This window comes from Monodon monoceros, unplaced genomic scaffold (assembly GCF_005190385.1).
Source record: "Monodon monoceros isolate NGI ecotype Baffin Bay Population unplaced genomic scaffold, NGI_Narwhal_1 Super_Scaffold_4, whole genome shotgun sequence".
Classification (NCBI taxonomy): domain Eukaryota; kingdom Metazoa; phylum Chordata; class Mammalia; order Artiodactyla; family Monodontidae; genus Monodon; species Monodon monoceros.
The window spans coordinates 36,024,136-36,042,724 of record NW_021703781.1 but is presented as its reverse complement, the minus strand read 5'-3'; the positions used below and the strand labels follow the sequence as shown (position 1 = coordinate 36,042,724).

Genomic DNA, 18,589 nt, shown 5'->3' with positions numbered 1-18,589 from the left:
TTTATAGTTTACAGTCGATTTCATCTAAGTTTTTTTCTAAAGTTGTTTGTACTATTCCTTTATTATCCTTTTAATGTCTATGGGTTTTTAGTCCTATCCTCTCTTTAATTATTGATATTCATAATTTGTGTCTCCTCTTTTTTTTTTAAATCGTACACACAGCAGCACTATTTTAAAAAATTAATTAGTTAACTTATTTTTGGCTGCGTTGGGTCTTTGTTGCTGCACGTGGGCTTTCTCTAGTTTCGGCGAGTGGGGGCTACTCTTCGTTGCAGTGCACGGGCTTCTCATTGCGATGGCTTTTCTTGTTGCAGAGCACGGGCTCTAGGTGCATGGGCTTCAGAAGGTGTGGCATGTGGGCTCAGTAGTTGTGGCTCACGGGCTCTAGAGCGCAGGCTCAGTATTTGTGGCGCACAGGCTTAGTTGCTCCGCAGCATGTGGGATCTTCCCGGACCAGGGCTCAAACCCGTGTTCCCTGCATTGGCAAGTGGATTCTTAACCACTGCGCTACCAGGGAAATCCCTCTTTTTTTTTTTATTTCATTGTCAGTCTGGCTAGATATTTATCAATTTTATTAAACGTTTCAGTGAACAAGCTTTTAATATCACTGATTTTCTCTATTGTCTTTATCCTTCTAATTTTATTGATTTCTGCTCATCTTTACTATTTCCTTTTTGTGCATCCTTTAGGTTTATTTTACTCTTCTTTACTACTTTATTTAATGTAAAAGTCTGTTATTGATTTGAGACCTTTCTTATTTTTTTAAATATTCCTAGTATGAATGTTTAACGCTATAAATTTTCCTCTAATCACTGCGTTAGTTGCATACCATAAGTTTTAATATGTTCTATTTTTATATTCAGTTCAAAATATTTTCTAATTTCCCTTGAGATTTCTTTGACTCATGGAGTATTTATGAATATGCTGTTTAATTGTTAACTATTTGGAGATTTTCTAGTTATTCTGATATTGACTTCTAACTTAATTCCATTATTTTTAGAGAACATTCTTTATATGATTTCAATTCATTTATATTTGTTAAGATTTGTTTCATGACCACGAATGTAGTCTATATTTGTGAACGCTCCATGTGCACTTGAAAAGAATGTGTATTCTGTTGCTGGGTAGAGTGTTTTATAAATGTCGATTAGATCCCACTGGTTGGTGGTAACGTCCAGTTCTTTATCAATGGTTCTCATCTGGCAATTTTGCCCCTCAGTGGACAGTTGGCAATGTTTAGAAACATTACTGGTTTTTCAACTAGTGGAGAGCTACTGGCATTTAGTGGGTAGAATATTCTTACTTTCCGCTGCTAAACATCCTGCAATGCACAGGACAGGCCTTTCCCCCATCACCACCCCATCCCTGCCAACAGCAAAGAATTATCTAGCCCAAAATATCAACAGAGCCAAGGTTGAGAAACCCCATTCCTTGCTGATTTTCTCTCTAGTCCTATTGATTACTGAGAGAGAAGTATTGATAGCTCCAACTCTAATTGTATATTTGCCCATTTTTTCTTTCAATGTTATCATTTTTTGCTTCATCTATATTAAAGCTCTCCTGTTAAGTACATCTTTTTCCATTCTTTTAGTTTAACTTACTTTTGTTTATTTAAAGTGTTTTTCTTATAGATGGCATATAATTGGTTATTTTTCTTTTATAATCCATTCTGAAAACTATCCATTCCGATTGCTCTGGAGACTAAAATATACATACTTATCTTTCTACAGCCTACTTAGAATTAACATTTTACCACTTCCAAAGCAATGTAAAAATCTTACCTACCTTATAGGTGTCATTAACTTCCCCCATTATGCTGTAGTTGTCATATGTATTCCATCTACATACATTGACAGGTATAATTTTTGCTTTCAACCATCATTCCTATTTTAAAGATTGTAAGAGGAGAAAAACAGCCTATTATATCTACCACATATTTACATTTCCATTGCTCTTCCCTTATTCTCAAGGTCCAAGCTTCCCTCTAGTATTGTTTCCCTTTCATCTAAAGACTTCTTTTATCATTTCTTCGATAGCAGCTCAACTAGTGGCAAATCTTTTTATTTTTCATTTATCTAAGAATGTCTATTTTGCCTTCATTCATAAAGGATGTTTTTATGTACTGTCTGGCTGACAGTTCTTTTTTTTCAGCATTATTTTAAAAATATTTTTCCAGTACCTCTGGCCTTCACAGTTTCTAGTGAGAAACCTGTAATAATTTGTATGCTGTTCCCCTGTAGGCAACGTGTTGTTTTTTTCTTTAATTTTTGCTTTTATTATGAGCAGTTTGATAACGTCTGAATGTGGATTTCTTTGAGTTTATTTATCCTGTTTGCAGTTCACTGAGCTTCTTGAAACTGTAGTTTTTATGTCTCTCACCAACTTTTGGAAGTTTTTACCCATTTTTCCTTCAAATATTTTTCTGCACCACAAGCCTTTATCCTCTTCTTCTTCTTCTAGGATGTATCTTTATATCTATATTGATATATACATGTATATTTTGAGCAGGTAGTCACAGGCTACAAGTTCTGGCAAACCTTCTGTAGATTCTGCAGACTACGTTTATAATGTCCATTCAGTTTGCAAAGAATTTACAGTACTATTCGAATCAGCCCTTCATGTTTCTATCCAGGCACCAGTCTGAAACCTGCACAGTGCTCAATTCACAAAGCCTTTGGGTTCAGGGTTTGGGAGTAGGTACTCAAGACCCTGTTCAGGGTTTGGTCTATTCGTGGGCAGCTCAGGGTGTATATCCTGGAGTTCATATACAACTTTATTAAACTCTCTCCTCTTTGCAATCTCCCCAACACTTTGTGGTTCCCAGGAGTTGCCCTCCCCTCCTTGGTCTTCCGGCTAGAAATCCAGGGAACTTGTTTTCTAAATCTGTTGTGTACTTCCTGTCACAATTTCTCTCTCCAGGGCCAAGTAGCAGTGGGATAGAGAGAAAAAAAGCAAACTTCCAAACACTTGGGACAACAGTTTGGTCAAAGACAATGGTTCTCCCTGTTTAGAGTTTTAAGTGCCTGCATGCCTGACTCGAGTGATACAGGATTGCCTGGGGCTGAGGCAGAAGAGAATGGAAAAGATGAATAGAAAAAAACGGGATCTCCCTCTCCCTCACCCTGACCCTAAAAGGCCCCGTCTCCCTGTCCTTGGCCAATGAGGGAGGTTTTTGTTGGAAATCTCTCATCACTGGTGCAAAGTTGGTCTTACTTTGAGTTACTTCTCCAATCTGCCTTATACCATTTATCTTCAGAGTCCTTGGGCCTTTTGCTGCATTCAGTGGGTGAGACGGGCAGAGTGCACTTACTCCATCTTAACTGTGACTGGAACCCCAGCTTTCATTTTTAAACAGCTTTGCCCCATCTGGTTCCACACAGCTGTGTAATACAGATATTTCGATACTGGTGAACACAGTACTGTCTTTGGTAACCAGCCAATCATGCCTGAATGTGGTCGGTTCACTGTTTCTAAAGAATAGGTTCAGCTTACAAGGCCCGCTCCAAAGAACATCAATGCGGCTGAGAGCTGAGAATACTCTCATCGGGCTATTGTGGAGGGCTACATCCATCTCAGGAGGCTCTGACCCAGTAGGACTTGCATAGGGTGGAATCCTCAAACCTTCAGCCAGGAGTGGCAAGAGCAGGATTTATAATAAGCATGTGGGAGGCATTTCTACCTACTTGCCTTTGGCACTGAGGATTACTGTACAAGGAAAACATGTGACACTAGGCTCACACAGCCTGACTGCTGGTGCTCCATGTGTTACACAAACATGGTTCCTGATAAAGGGCCTGGATGATGAAGTAGAGAAAGCGCAGAGCACCTCTCCCACCCATCCCTACTGGGAGATGGAGGACGCAGTGCGAGCATTTATCTCCTGACAGCACGCTTCTGTCCAGAGTGGGAGCTTGGTCCAAAATAGCATATCAGCAAGCAAGAGACACCAAGCTGTAGAAAAGAAAAGAGCCTCTAGAACAGGCAGGCCGGTTGCATCCTCCTCTTGACTGTAGACCTTCCTCACTCCTGAGCCTCGGTCTTCTTCTCTTTATAGTGGGGATAAGCCTGTGGATCTTGCTGGATTGTTGAAGATTAAAATCAATATGTGCAAAGTTCCTGATAGTAATGTTTAATAGTTAACATTATCCAGCATTTACTATGTGCCAGACACTGCTGTAAGCGCTTTATAGTTTAGGTAATTTACACTCCCTTAGAGTCCTAAATGGGAGCTGTTTTCACAAATAAGGAAATCGAGGCACTGAAAATTTAAGCAAATTATTTATGGTAGAACTGGACTTCTACGCAAGCACTGCGAGGCCAGAAACTACCCGTCACTCTGTACGTTCTACCTCTCCGATGGCAGAAATCTGTTATCACACCTATCGGTGCAGAGGTGTCTACAGCTGGATCTCAGTGTGAAGAGTGTGAGGGGAGGAAGACAAGGTGGGTAGGAGGTGGGAGAAGGCAGCATTCTCTTCAATTCTGCCAGGCTCCACCCCGGCCCCCTCTTCCGTGCTCATGGGCATGGTGTAGGCACGTTTTCCTACCTGGGGGCTAAGCAAAGACTTCTCTGTGCTGCTTTTATTTGCACTGCAGTTACAGTAGCCAAGGCCTGACTAGTTCCTCTGGGTCCAGAAGGAGAGGAGGGATGTAATACACAAGTCATTCTTAACTCCCACCTTTATTCCCTTATATCCAGGCTATGTTGCTTCTGAGAACTCAGCAGTCCCACCCTAGGAACTTGTGGGATAACTCTAAGAAAAGGCTAGATTTAAGTGAGGGTCTGGGAAATGGCAGATATCCAAGACATTATCCCCCAACCCTCCCCACACACGCCCAGGAGGGGGAATATGTGAAAGTCCAGGACAATGGAGAGATTCCTAAGTCGGGGAATGGCACAGCCAGAGGGGTGTTGAGCATCCTTCAGGCCAACCCTGAACCTCCCATTTTACATCTGGGAGCACTGAGGTCTGAAGAGGGCATTCAACTGCTGAAGATCTTCGGCTAGGATATTTCTGCTGATGACCTAATTCCTCTCCACTCCCCTCTTTCTCTCCTTTCAAACCATTAGAAAGTGAAGCATTATGATGTGGGGGGAGTCCAGTACCCTTATGTCATCTCCTAACTGAATATCTTTTCTCTTCTTACCAGAGTCTATCTTCTAGCAGTTTCATGTGACTTTTTTCTCTAACTGATCACCAGTCAATCAGAACAACATACTTCAAACATACCCCCTTACTAAAAGAACATGGCCAAGGGCGGGAAACGCCCCAAGGGTAAAAAGATCACCCTCAGCGTGGCCAAGAATTGTATCAAGATCACATTTGATGGGAAGAAACGCCTTGACTTGAGCAAGATGGGAATTACCACCTTTCCCAAGTGTATTCTGCGACTCAGTGATGTAGATGAGCTCAACCTTAGCCGGAATATGATCAGGAAGATTCCTGACTCAATCTCCAAGTTCCAGAACCTGCGGTGGCTGGACTTGCACAGCAACTACATTGACAAGCTCCCTAAGTCCATCGGCCAGATGACCTCTCTGATCTACCTCAATGTCAGCAACAACAGGCTGACCACCGATGGGCTGCCTGTGGAGCTCAATCAGCTCAAGAATATCCGCACTGTGAACTTCGGTCTGAACCACCTGGACCGCGTGCCCACCACGCTAGGCGCTCTGAAGGAGCTCCAGGAGGTGGGGCTCCATGACAACCTGCTGAGCACCATCCCCAACAGCATCTCCAAGCTCCCCAAGCTGAAAAAGCTCAACACAGAGCGAAACCCCTTTCCCAAAGCAGAGGAGTCAGATACGTTCATAGATTCCATCAAGAGGCCGGACAACCTATATCTGGTGGAGGAGAAGGATCTATGTGGGCCTTGCCTGAGAAAATGCCAACAGGCCCAGGACAAGCTGAACAAAATCAAAAGCATGGCCACGGTGGAACCGAGAAGGGCCATCTTTTCCAGTGTGGTCTCACCCAACGCCATGGCCAAGGAATCCCAGGAAGATTGGAGGTGACCTGGGACCCTGACCCTAAGGCAGGAAGGGAAAAGGGAGGGAGGCAAGATGACAATGGGCTACATCCTCACAAAACTGAGGGATTCTTCCGTTACTGCGATTAGCTCCTCCAGCCAAGCCCATAAAATACCTTTCCCTACCTCCTTGGCTTGCGATTTTGTTGACTGAAGGGCTTTTAGTTCTTTGCCATTCCGTACACTTCTGTCTTCTCTGCATGCACACACCCGCACATACAAGCACAATGAGTCAGGAAAGGGACATCTGTCTTACTTCTGCCCCAGAACTCTCCTGCCTACAGCCCGTGGCCTGGGCAGCTGATACAGCCAGCACACTCTTAGTCTCATTATCACACATTTCTGGACCAACTACCAGCTCCCCAGTGTGGAGCCTGTTCTACTGGAATGCTTTGGGCCAGGCTTCAAAAGTCAGGCATCTCTAAGCATGGGCTGGTAGGCGGGCAGATGGACATATAGTCTTGGGAAGGGGACAAAACTGGACCACAGAGATGGGCAGATATTATCATTAAGTATTGGCATTAACATCTTGGGCTCTAAGCAGTCCTATCCCTTTCTCTTTTCTGCACTTGCATAGTTTGCTCTAGGAGCTTTCTAGACTACACCTGCAAGCCCTTGACTGGCTATGAATGAATGAGGTTCACTCCCATCTTATTATGTCCGATGTTTTTCCAGACCTTTGTGGAATAAGGGAAGAATGGGTGCAGATAGGGGTTGGTGTAGTCAATAGATAAACACCTTACTAGGCACTGTGCTAGGTGCAGGGACTGTGTCCAATGGGGGAAAGCTTGTCTTGCCCTTTGCAACCTGTAGGGAAGACAAGTTGAAAGAAGACTTTGTTCCTTATAATGCCATTGGTTTGAGGAAGTTAGGAGATCAGAGCCTAGTGGTATGCAGGGCCAGCCTGGCATAGAGAAAAAGCCAAAGGCTCTGCAGTTGGACAGATCTGAGCCCAGAGCAGCTCTGCTTCTTACTTGCCATCTCCCTGGACATTTTACTTAGCTTTGGTCCTTTCATCTGTAAAGTGGGAGTAATACCAGCCCAACTCCAAGCGTTGTCATGCGTCTCAAGCAGACAGCACACAGAGTGAGTACTCAGTAGAAGTCAGTTCTCTCTAAGAACTAGAGCTCGGTGCATCTTAAAGCTGAAATACTACTTTGAACAGTGTCTTCAGTCACTCTAGATCTGTTGGTAGAACTCACACTAGCTGAGAACCTTCCCTGTACCACTCACTCACACCTTTATACTGCCTAAAAGAAAGGGATCAAGGAAGATATCCTTAGGAAAGTTTTTCGTTGTTGTTTGTTTTAAATCAAAGCTTTCCTGTGTTGGCGGCAAGTTTTGTAGTGGTCAGTGGAAAAGCCCTGAGAGATAAATATCCATTAGTTCAGCGTGACTAACGTATTTCTTTTTCATGTTATAAACCACAGCAGACAGCATACTTCATTTCTTCACTCCTCACTGCTTATTTTCCTTTGAAATGCTTAGCTGTGACAACTCTATCATATTTCTAAAATCTCTGAAGATATAGATTCAAAATTCCCTTTTCAGTTTTTCTCTTTCTTAAATGTTTTCTATTATAAAAGTAACAATACCACAACATAGTTTTAAATATAGCAGCTTAAAGTATCCACAATTCTACAGTGTAAGCCAGCTGTAATACTGACAGATTTCCTTACCAGTTATTTTTCTGTGTATATTTTATACATAGTTAAAATAATAGCATTCACATCATTTTTATCCTGCTTTGAAACCCATGTGGTTACATGGTCTTAATAACCATAATTTAAAACATCTATACGATAGTCAAACATGGATATACATAACTAAGTTACTGTTGGACATTTAAGTTGTTTCCTGTTTTTCACTAATAGAAATCATTTTGTGATGAGGCCTGTATGATTAAGATTTTTTTAATGTTGTATTAAAGGGTGTGGTTTTTAAATAATTTTTGATACATGCTAGTAAGTAGCTTATAAAAAGTTTACACCCATTTATATATCTACCAGTAATATATTAGGGAACTCATTTCACTGCACCCTTGTAAGCACTGAATGTCATTCTTTATATTTTTCCCTTCATTTAATGTCCTCAATGATTTCTTAGAAGCCCTTCTACAGATGAGAGGAGGACACATGTCTGTGAAGTGCATGATGAGATGTCATGCCTTAGGCCCGGGAGACCCCACTAGACTGTTGGGCCTTGAACATGTCCCTAAGTAGCCATCCTGCTATTTTATATACTTCATCTCTGACCCAAGAAGCACAGAATCCATGCAGGGGCATTTGAGCCAAACAGAAAGTGATGGCTAGTTATCTAGATACTGAGCATTTCTATTCCTCCCGCTCGACACACTTTTTCTTCAGAATTAATGAGTTAAGGAAAAAGATCTCCCTGTGCCCCTACAAAGGGTCTTGGTCTGGACCCCAGGTTTGCCCCTCTACCCCCTCTCCTGACCATTGCAGCAACTTCCTCCACTGTGCTTGGTTTCCAAAATCTCTCTCCAGCACCTCTCCTGGATTTACCTCCAGCTGAGTGGCTGGCATGCAAGATGACATTTTTTGCCATCCTTGATCTCTAGGTGCTTTATGCTGCTTTCATTCTTACAGCCGTGTCTTAGGAAGGGGTTTTAAGTGCATTGAACTGCACCAGGATTGAGGAATAAACAAGCAGGGGGCTTTGATTTGCCCCAGGATACATTCACCTTAGACCCCTGGTTCATCAGAAAACCCGGGCAGTAAGATGAATTGAAGATGGGAGATAGAACTCAGTTAGGAAACATCTTCTATATTTTATTTCTTTTTCTGTCAAGGAAGGGTTTAATGTTAATGTTCCCTCATGCCCTAAAATACTGCAGTCATCTTTACTTTCTGGAGAGTATATTAGGCCCCAAAATACTTGACAGGAAAGTCACAGGGTTTTCTCTTTCTTCAAATGGAACAAAACCCCTATTCACATGTTATAACCCAGTCACCGCCCTCTCTGAAAGCCAGGCGTGACCTAGGTGACCCCCGTGAGACCTCTGCCCTTGCCGTGTTTTGCCTCCATGACCTGGAGTAATTGCCTTGGCCTCTTCATCCCTAGGATACGCTCAACATCTCCCTAGAGTAGCTTATGACAAAAACTTGAAGGCTAATCAGCTCTGAAGAAGAAAAGCCCTCAGTTAGGAGAAGAGAGTGGCAAGGGGAACGTTCCGGAAGCCAGGCTCTCCCGTGCCGGCCAAACCACTGACTTGCTTCTTAAATTCATTTTGCCTCTCTTGCTTTAGACTATCTGTGTGTGAAAATGACTTTGGGAAATATTTTGTGTGTGTTTTTTAAATTTATATAGAGGAAATGTTTAAGAAAATGATAGACATAAATTATAGACAGTTAAAAATTGAAAAGAAGACTTGAAGACTTAAAAGACTTATGGTCTCTACACGTCACTTGAACTGGTGAAATCCCAACACCAGTTGCCTCTTATAAGTTATGTATGTAAAATGCAATACCTCAAGCAACTAAAATCTATACAAAGAATTTATACCAAAAAAACCCAAAATACTATAGACAAATCAAAGTAGAATTTTAACAAATCTTTCAGTAATGCAAAGGTAGGCAGGAAAGAGAGACAGAAATGAACAACAGAGGAAAAAAACAGGAAATGAGAAATGAAATGGCAGACTTATGTCCTAACATCTTGATAATGACATTAAATGTGGATTGTCTTCTTTACTTGTAATAGCCCCAAACTAGAAACAAGCAAATTTCCCTCAAGAGGCAAGTGGTTAAACCAATTCTGGTATATCCATATCATGGAATACTATTCAGCAATAAAAAGGAGCATATGATATACACAACAACTTGGATGGATCTCAAGGGCATCATTCTGAATAAAAAAAGGCCTATCTCCAAAGGTCACAGACTCTACGATTCCATTTATAGAAAATTCTCTGAACGATAAAATGGTAGAGATGAAAAACAGATCAGTGGTTGCCATGGGTTAAGGATGATGAGCTGTGTTAGAGGGTGGGCATAACCAGGAAGTGGTAGCATAAGAGGTATCTTTGTTGTGATAAAAGTAATTGCGTATGTTGATAGTGGTGGTGGTTTCAAGAATCTACACATATGATAAAAAGGACAAAGAACTATGCATACATATCATACCAATGTCAATTTCCTGGTTTTGAAACTGTACTATAGTAACATAAGATGTAACCATTGGTGGAATTTAAGTGAAGGCTGCATGGGGCCTCTCTGTATTATTTTTGCAATTTCCTGTGCATCTATAGTTATGTTAAAATTAAAAAAAGCCTTACAGACTATATGCAGTAATAAACAGATCTTTCTGTATCTGCCAAGTGCTAATTTATTAGTAACTATGGCAAGCTTAAAGTTCCTCAATCATTCTGAAGAGTTAAGGCATTTCAGGAGAAAGAGCACCTTAACTTCAGATCACTGGCCTAACTTAAAATTATCCATGTTGATCTTACCCTTGAAGATTCCTGAGAAAGATGTTAAAATAATAAAAAGACAATGCATGGCTTCTCAACCCATGTCCCAGGTTTTCTGGTGGTGGCTGGGTACAAGTAGCAAGTGGGGTGGGGGGACCGTGAGCCAGCAAGTTGCTCCTTTCACAGTTCTGGACTTTAACGCACCTGCCCACTGCCCTATGGAAGCACCTTGAATGGGTGGACAAAGGGGCCAGGCCTGGTGCAGAGACCAGGGCTTAAGTTAGGCTTCTGCCTAGAAACAGGTCTGAGGTCATGGCTAAGGATAGAGCTAAGAGGAGACATGAACAAGTAAGACAAGGAACAACACGAATGGGGGCCAAAACAAGGTCTGAGCAGGACCCAGGCAGAGCTCACCGCAGGTCACTGAACTCCACTACCCATTGCCTGTTGAGCCAGACATGTGAGAAGCTCCACAATGCCAGGGCATTGGTTATCCCACCAGGGTGTTTAGTTCACCTCTGGTTCCAGTGATTCTGCTCTAACCCGAGGGTCTGAGCTGTATAGCCCCTACAATTGCCCTCCCAAGGTGTGCTTTACCAAGAAGCCCAAGGAGCATGTTTCCCCATTCAGTGATGGACCTGAAAGTTCTCTTTATCAAAGTAACCATGCACATTACAGATTCTCAGCCTCCCAACTGGTCATCAGTGATGATCTCTGGAAGAGTAGGGCTGAAAAGGCAGAAGTGGGGAGGTAGAGTACTTGAAATTTAGCCTCCAGGCTGCTAGCAGTGGTGCCCTGATTATCGTGGAAGAATCATCTTCTTATGGGAATTTACAGCTTCTTATGGTTGGTTTTCTAAGTTCTTTGTTTTTCATTATTTTTCAAAGATAATCTGTAAAGGAAACTCATTCTTTAAAGGAAAGCTATAAAGGACAGTACATACTCAACTGCAGAACTTCGTGCCAAAAAATGAATTTCATCCTAACCATTACATTTAAGTTAGCTATACAACTGAGAGAACATTTCAGAAATTACAGACATGCAGATACAGTAAGGCCCCAAATATAAGCACTGCCTCACAACCAACAGATTCTTCCAGCCCAGGGACACTTGTCTTGATGGCACAGCAAGTGAGTATTTCAGAACTTGTCAGGGACCATGGCTGTGGAAGGATGCCTTTAGCCCATTCAAAGGTGTGTACTGTGTGCAACAGAGATTTGAGAGAGGAAAGGCCAGATAGGCAACCAGGCCTTGTATTTCCCTGAGTTTTCTAAACTCTGGGCTCAATAGGAACTGAGATCACTGGGAAGCAATGGAACTGAGCCAGATCATGCTAGCGTCCCAAAGAAATGTCTGTACAGAAATAAGCCCAAATATTAGGGCTCTATTTTTTCAGAGAATCAATATAGAAAATTATATTCTATAGTGCTCTTTTTTTCATTTTTTATAGAAAGGGAATTGCCTTCTTTGTTACCCACTACCCTATTTACTCAGTGCCAAGAGAAAGTATGTTCCAGAACAAAAAAGTCCCCCAAACTGTCTGTTTCTTGTGATCTGTCGCTGGAAAATGATGCAACCTAGCACAATTGTGTGGTTTTTCTTAGTTTCAGGACAATTACAGTGATAGATCATTCCAGGTACCTGATACCACATCTATGTTTTTGTCCTTTAAAGGAGTTTGGGAGGAATTTTTAAAGGATCATTATACCCTGTATTTAGTTTTGAAACTGTTTCCAGCCCTTTGTGGAAGGGTACAGATAACTTTAAGTATAAAGATGTGTGTTTCTTCACATATTCATTTTCAACTAGCTTCCCTTTCCCTGTAACTTCAGCTATTCTCACGTCTCTGCAGAGCCTACCTATGTCTAACGTCATGGAGTTTTCTGGCCATCAGACACGTATCCAGGGGAATCTAGCTGGCTTTACATTAGAAGCCCCGATATGCTTGCAGAGCCTTGCACCTCACAGATGTCCGATTATGCCACCATGCTGGCTTCAGAATGGTCTAGTCTTGTACCATGGGGAGACAGAGGAGGATTATGGATCCCAGGCTGACCTCAGCTTTGCAAGTATTTTCTACTTGGGATTCAGGCCCATAGAACATCCTTGGAATTCAGTTATGGAGGCAGCCATTGTCACCGAAATTCTAGGCAAAACTCTGGTATCCAAAAGCTCTGGTTTCCTGTACATGGGAGATGGCCTCTAGAGGGGCCAGATCAGTCATGAAGAGCTGGGGGTTGAAGATATGAAAACCTGTAGCACAGGCCAAGCATCTTGGGCCAGGTGAAAACCTGCAGAATGGATCATGCACTCCTTCAGAGAAGAGAAGCTCATGTTTGCTAGAGTGTGCAAAGTGCAGGCAGGCATTTTGAAAGACTCGGTGTATGAATTGGGCTTTGTCCTTGGTAATCCAAACAAAAAATGGCCAAGTTCATTCCAGGCATGGGGCAATGGCCAGCCAAGCCTTTCTAAGGCTGGGAGCCACTACTGCCTTCCCCTCTGAAACTCACGTAGGCACACTGTGGCTGGTAGGAGAAGGGCTGGGAGAAACTCAAAGAGCTGAGAACACAAACGCCTGTATTTAATCAACTGCTCCATAAACATGCCCAAAATACACAGCAGTTGATTCTAAAACTAAGCAAAGGAGTTACATTTATTGAGCACCTACTATGAGCCCAAATCAGGTTGATCCCAAAGTCCATGGCTGACCGCAGCAGCACAGCCTCACCACACGCCCTGGCTGCTTGGGTGGTCTCAGAGCCTAGAACCAGCTCTTTGGCTTCCTCATTTTGTCAAAGCTCTTCTTCCATGAGCTTAGATATGTATTTCTCTGGAGCACCTCTCCCTTGACTTTTGAAACATATATCCAATGACCTACATGACATCTCCACCTGGATATCTGAGAGGCATCTCAAAATTAACACGTCCAAAATCGAGCCCCTGATATCCACTGCGCCACCAAAGTAGTTCCTCGTGTGGTCTTCCCCATTTCATCTTCCAGTTGCTCAAGCCCAAATGCTTGGTCTTATCCTTAAGTCCTTTCTCTCACGCACACATTCCCCACCCACACTTGATTTGTCAACAAATCCCACCAGATGTACCTTCAATCATGTACAAATATGTCCACAATCTGAGCACTTCACGCCATCTTTACTGCCACCACCACCCCCAATCCAGGCCAGCATCATCTCTCACCTGCATTACTGCAAAAACCTCCTAACCAGTATCCTAGCTTCTGCCTTTGACCTGCTATGTTCTACTCTCAACACAGAAGCCAGAGTAAGTCTTTTAAAATATAAGTTAGGTCACAAGATCCCTCCAATGTTTCCCATTTATTCAGAGTAAAAGGCGACCCCATTAGCATGAGCCCCCAAGGCTTACATGAACCCTGCTCCCTCTCTCATCTCTGCTCCCACTGACTCACTGCGCCCAATCACTATGGCCCCAGCCAAGCCCATCACACTTCCCCTCGGGGCCCTTGCACTCCTCTTCCCTTGGCCTGAAATGTTCTTTCTTCAGTTATCTGAATAACTTGTTTCCCCACTTTGTTCCAGTCTTAATTCAAATATTAACTTTCTGGGTGAGGTCTTCCCCTACCAACCTAAGATTTCAAACCCTACCTCGACGGACTTTGGTTGTTGTCATTATCTAATATGCTTTCTATTTCATTCATTTTGCTTTCTGTGTTTCTCACAAGAATGTAAACTCAATAAATGGGGAGATTTTCAGTATCTTGCTTGTTTCTGTGAAGCAGCGGACACTACACATAACGAGCTATGGGTAAATCCTTTTAAATAAACTGGTGACACCCACTCCATAGTCATTATAAATACTTTGCACGTATCTCCTCCCTGCCCTAGCCCCACATACTCCTGGAGCAAAACAGCAACCGCTGTCCTCTTCCTGTTCCCCTTCCTAACTGAAATAAAAGCACCTACCAATCCGGAACTGGCCTTCCAGAGAACTGGGTACTTGTAAAGGGGGGGGGGGGCACTTAGGAAGGGGCCGTAAGCAACTTGTTTCCTGGGAAAGATGCTCCATATCACAGACTCATAAATTAGCATATGCTTTGCACATCACTGTACATTTATTTATTTAGCTTCTGAGTTTTCAGAGCCTCGAATAGCAAGGACAGACCTGGGACTGCGCACACCTCAACCTGAGGGCCTGACACCAAGCTGGGCCTGGGCTGCCCCCTCTACGGGCAACCTGCCCCCACCCACCACAGGCAGAGGCGGCTTCCTGCCATTTTGGTCTGAACAAGCCTCAGAGCACTTGGGACTTCAAGTCTGTTGTAGAGGTTTAATTGGCAGAAGGAACTAGGGGAGTAGGATGAGGGTTGTACGAGGATGGGAGAGAGAAAAATTAAGCAGAAGGCAGACTGACACGCTCTTTGCATGCCTTCTTAGCAGCAGGGTCAGGCCAATGAAGAAAGTCAAAGCAAGGCCAACACCTTGCCCAGAGAGCATGGCTGGCCTCCTCCCTGCACCTGTTACCTTAGGTTGAGCGGGTCCTCCGTGAAGCCTTTTCCTTTCAAGCCACGTTGGAAAAAGCAGAAGCTAGACAAAAAGGGAAAGGATTATTCTATCAGCAGAGTCAAGACTCTTCCACCACCATGGGAACATTTTCAGAGGCAGGCTAGAGGTTGGGTTTATTCTTGCCCTTCCAGTGGGCCCCATTTGCCCCTAGATCAGGGTGTACCTCTGAGGCATCCCATCAGCACCCTCTGCCATTATATGCTCTAGCCTTAATAATAGCAATGATAACAATAAAACAATAGTTACAATAAAAATTACATGTTTTAGAGACCTCCTCTGGGCCAGCACTGGCATTTCCATTGCTGATTTTAGCAGCCACTGTAGTACTCTAAGGACAAGTGCCATCTTACTTTCATGCTCTTTGAACAAGGGTGGGGTGTGGTTGGCACTATTCATTGTCTGAGTTATGGATGTATAAGACTTCTAGCTCGACTGTGAAAAAAACGTTGTTTAATGCACAGAAATCACAAGGGAACATGAACCTGAGGTTCAGAACTGCATGTCTACTTCTTCGGTTTGGTCTAAAATGGAACCTGAAGACATTTTAGGAGGCGATATAACAGCAGTCCTTCGAAGAACCTCAAACGGAGAATCACAGTCAATGGAGACGCACCCAGAGCTGGCTCAGACAGCCTCTCTGCGAGAGCTGTTTTTCTCCACTCTGGCCCTGCCCTTGGGACCCAGCAGCTGGTCCTGGTGCCAGTGACTGGCCAGGGCCGACAGGAAGGTAAGGCTAGAACCTCTGAGCACAAAATGGCCTGGGACATGCAGGCCAGGGATGTCAAATCTCACCTCAGAACTTTCAACCCTAAGTGGAGCTAAATGTGACCACTTCTCTATTAATCCAGCTTCTGTGTGGTCTGCTTATGGCTAGGAGCCTGCCTTTCCTTTGGCCTCTTCTAGATTCTCTGCAAATCTACATATCTCTAACTTTAATAATATAAATTTAAAATTTAAACTCTAGCTTAAACTCCTTAGATTGATGAATCTCTTTGGATAAAGAGAAGTTAAACTAAAACAGCATGCTTCTCTCTTTAAGAAAAAAGATGTTCCGTGCAGAAGTGGGAAATCAGTTGGTAGGAATACTTTCCAATAAAATATGAAGTCAGAACAAATAAAATTGGCAACTGGGATCTAAAAGGAAGATTAAGCCAAAATAATTACTTGGATAATTTTAAAATAAAGCCGGAAAATTCTGGAAGGCCCATTAAATATGTTGTGTCTGCACATTTTTTTCTCCCTTATTATTGTCTCAAACTACTTCAGTTCATGAAACAGAGCCAGTTTCCCAGGATTTAGGGAAGGAGCTTTTATAGTTTTCTCTATACTTTTTTCCATCACTCAGCAGTTCTGTGGGTAAGTTCTTTCTCGTGTCTAACCTAAATCCTGCTCACTGTGGGTTGGGAACAATTCTCCTGAGAACAGAGCTGTTCCTCTCTTATTGGGTCATGATCAGTCTCCTTAGCGGAGGATTTTCAAACCCTTACCTTTTGAAGACCTTACTCCGATCACTGTTGTGGAAGACAAGAAACTTGGAATATCCGTTTCGGAAAAAGATCTCCAGGGCAATGTCCTGTAAAGAGAACCCCTTTTACTGCTCTGCAGTTTCCTGGAATGGAGAACCAACCCCCCCACCCCCTCACCAGGGCAACAGAGCCATGGCTGTGGGTCATTTGGGACTCTGTGTCAGGTGTGAAAGGATTTCAATCTAAAATGGAACCAAAAGATATGAAAGGGCGAACCTCAGGCATGCGCCCTCAGAAAAACGAAACTTAAGAACTCAGAGACCGATTTCCCACAAATGCCTGTTTTACAGAAGATCGAGACTTACCTCGTGAGCAATGAACATCCACCAAGAACCCCTCCCATCCTCAAGCCAGTGAACTTACAGCTTGGACTCTGGCTGGACGCCCCCACTTGTGCTCCTTGCCCATAGATACAGCTGACCCTCAACGGATTCGCCTGTAGCTCCCGACAGCCTGTGTTTCATGAATGGCTATTCCTGAATTAACTCAATTTCTGGTAATTCAGGCTTGCCTCAGTTTACCTCTTTATCTAGGTCGACACAGGCCTTGCAACCTCCTGCAGGGGATATGAAGACCTTGGTGACAGTGACGAATGGGGTCTCCACAGAATGAGTAGGAGGGCAGGAGAACTAAGGGCTCCTTTGGCTGAAGCAGGAAACAAGAGCCCCACTCCCAGGGCAAGCGAGGAGGGGACAAAGAGAGGAAAGTGCCCAGTAACACCTCCAGACACTTTTACTTCCCGGTCAAGGGTTTCATTTCCTGAACCAAAGGGTCATCTTGCCAAAAACACTAGGGGAGTGGGTGCCAGTCCCAATCTGGGCAGCATCTTACGCCAACCCACAGACTTGAAGGCACAGGGTGCTTTGCCAAACCACTTTGCTGAGCCATTTTGACGTGGCCACACTGACATAACAATGTTGTTTCAAGGGTATTTTGTTAATGCCTAAATGAACTCTACCTGCTTTCCTTTCCTCCTCCCTCCCCTTCCAATCTATAAATAACAGACTTGGAATAGTGATAGAGTCAGTCCACATATAGGATCAGATGGGGTCAGCCAAAGAATACCCAGCATTTGAGGGAGGGCCTGGGAGAGGTGAGGCCTGGGCATGGAAGGAGAGACGGGGAGGGAGAGGGTCAGACTCAAAGATGGGGTCCTGCATCCAACAGCAGTCAGGTCCTGCTCCTGCCTGGCTGGAAGTGAGTTCTCAAAGTCCAGTTCATTAGATTCCTGAGCAGAGGGGAAGTATCTGTAATGATAATGAAACACCCCTCTCCTCTGTGGGTATACATAAGGCCACAGATTTGTTTTCTACAAATAGAAATATAAACACTGTACAAAGAGATGATGAATGTAGAATTTATGAAGGCTACAGCTTGTCCCAGCAACCTTAAGTGCCCAGGCTCTGACTTTCCTCTGGGAGAATCTAGGGCTGGACAAATGGTGGCCTTGCTCATGAAGCTCTCCCAGCCCCACTTGGCCATCACACATGCTCTCCCACTTCTGGTTTCCACCACGGTCAGGCTAACCAACCATCTGGAAACAATCCCCTTTTACTGGGGAGAAAGACACTCACTTACTGATATCTATTTGCTACTATATATAACCTGTAAGTAGACATACAATTATTTTAAAAAAAAGTGTTTTTTTGAGTACTTGCTATGTGCCTAAAATGTGCTAAGTGCTGCTATATATGTAATGGTGGAAAAGACAAGACATGGTCACCTGTTCCCTGGAGGGAAATGGAAGCCCAGAGAGGTGCCTGACTGTGCCAAAGCTGCAGGGCCGTGCTCAGGACTGGGCCCATGCTGGCTGTGGTCAGAACTATCAGGGCAGGGCCTCCTCCACCCGCCCCTTTCTAGTTCACTCTCCTTTCAGAGAAGGGCACTAAGGGCAGGCAAAATGAGAAACAGATCTTTGTGGGCAAAAGCAGCGGAGAGGGCGGGAGAGGGAGAGAGCTGGGTCAGATGTCAGCAGCTTGCTGGACCCTTGTCTGCAGGGCAGCTGATCCTCCCTAGAATGAGCCCCCCCCCCCCCCCCCCCCCCCCCCCCCCCCCCCCCCCCC

The 18,589-nt window shown here is 43.8% G+C and overlaps 2 protein-coding genes across 10 annotated transcripts in view; one reads left to right on the top strand and one right to left on the bottom strand.

The window, feature by feature from the left end:
• WDFY4 (WDFY family member 4) overlaps positions 1 to 18,589 on the bottom strand; it is a 278,318-nt gene that overhangs the window by 57,510 nt on the left and 202,219 nt on the right. For all 9 annotated transcript variants that reach the window (XR_003797097.1, XR_003797100.1, XR_003797098.1 and 6 more), the window contains 2 exons: positions 16,488 to 16,573; positions 14,959 to 15,021 (listed from right to left, as the gene is read on the bottom strand). Coding sequence is in view for 5 of the 9 variants with exons in the window: in XM_029245825.1 (XP_029101658.1) it covers positions 14,959 to 15,021; positions 16,488 to 16,573 (149 nt within the window). In the remaining 4 variants the exon portion in view is untranslated. The remainder of the gene's footprint in view (positions 1 to 14,958; positions 15,022 to 16,487; positions 16,574 to 18,589) is intronic.
• Positions 433 to 14,952, top strand: LRRC18 (leucine rich repeat containing 18). The gene has a single exon (XM_029245833.1). The coding sequence runs from the start codon at positions 5,249 to 5,251 to the stop codon at positions 6,014 to 6,016; it is 768 nt and encodes a 255-aa protein (XP_029101666.1). The 5' UTR covers positions 433 to 5,248; the 3' UTR covers positions 6,017 to 14,952.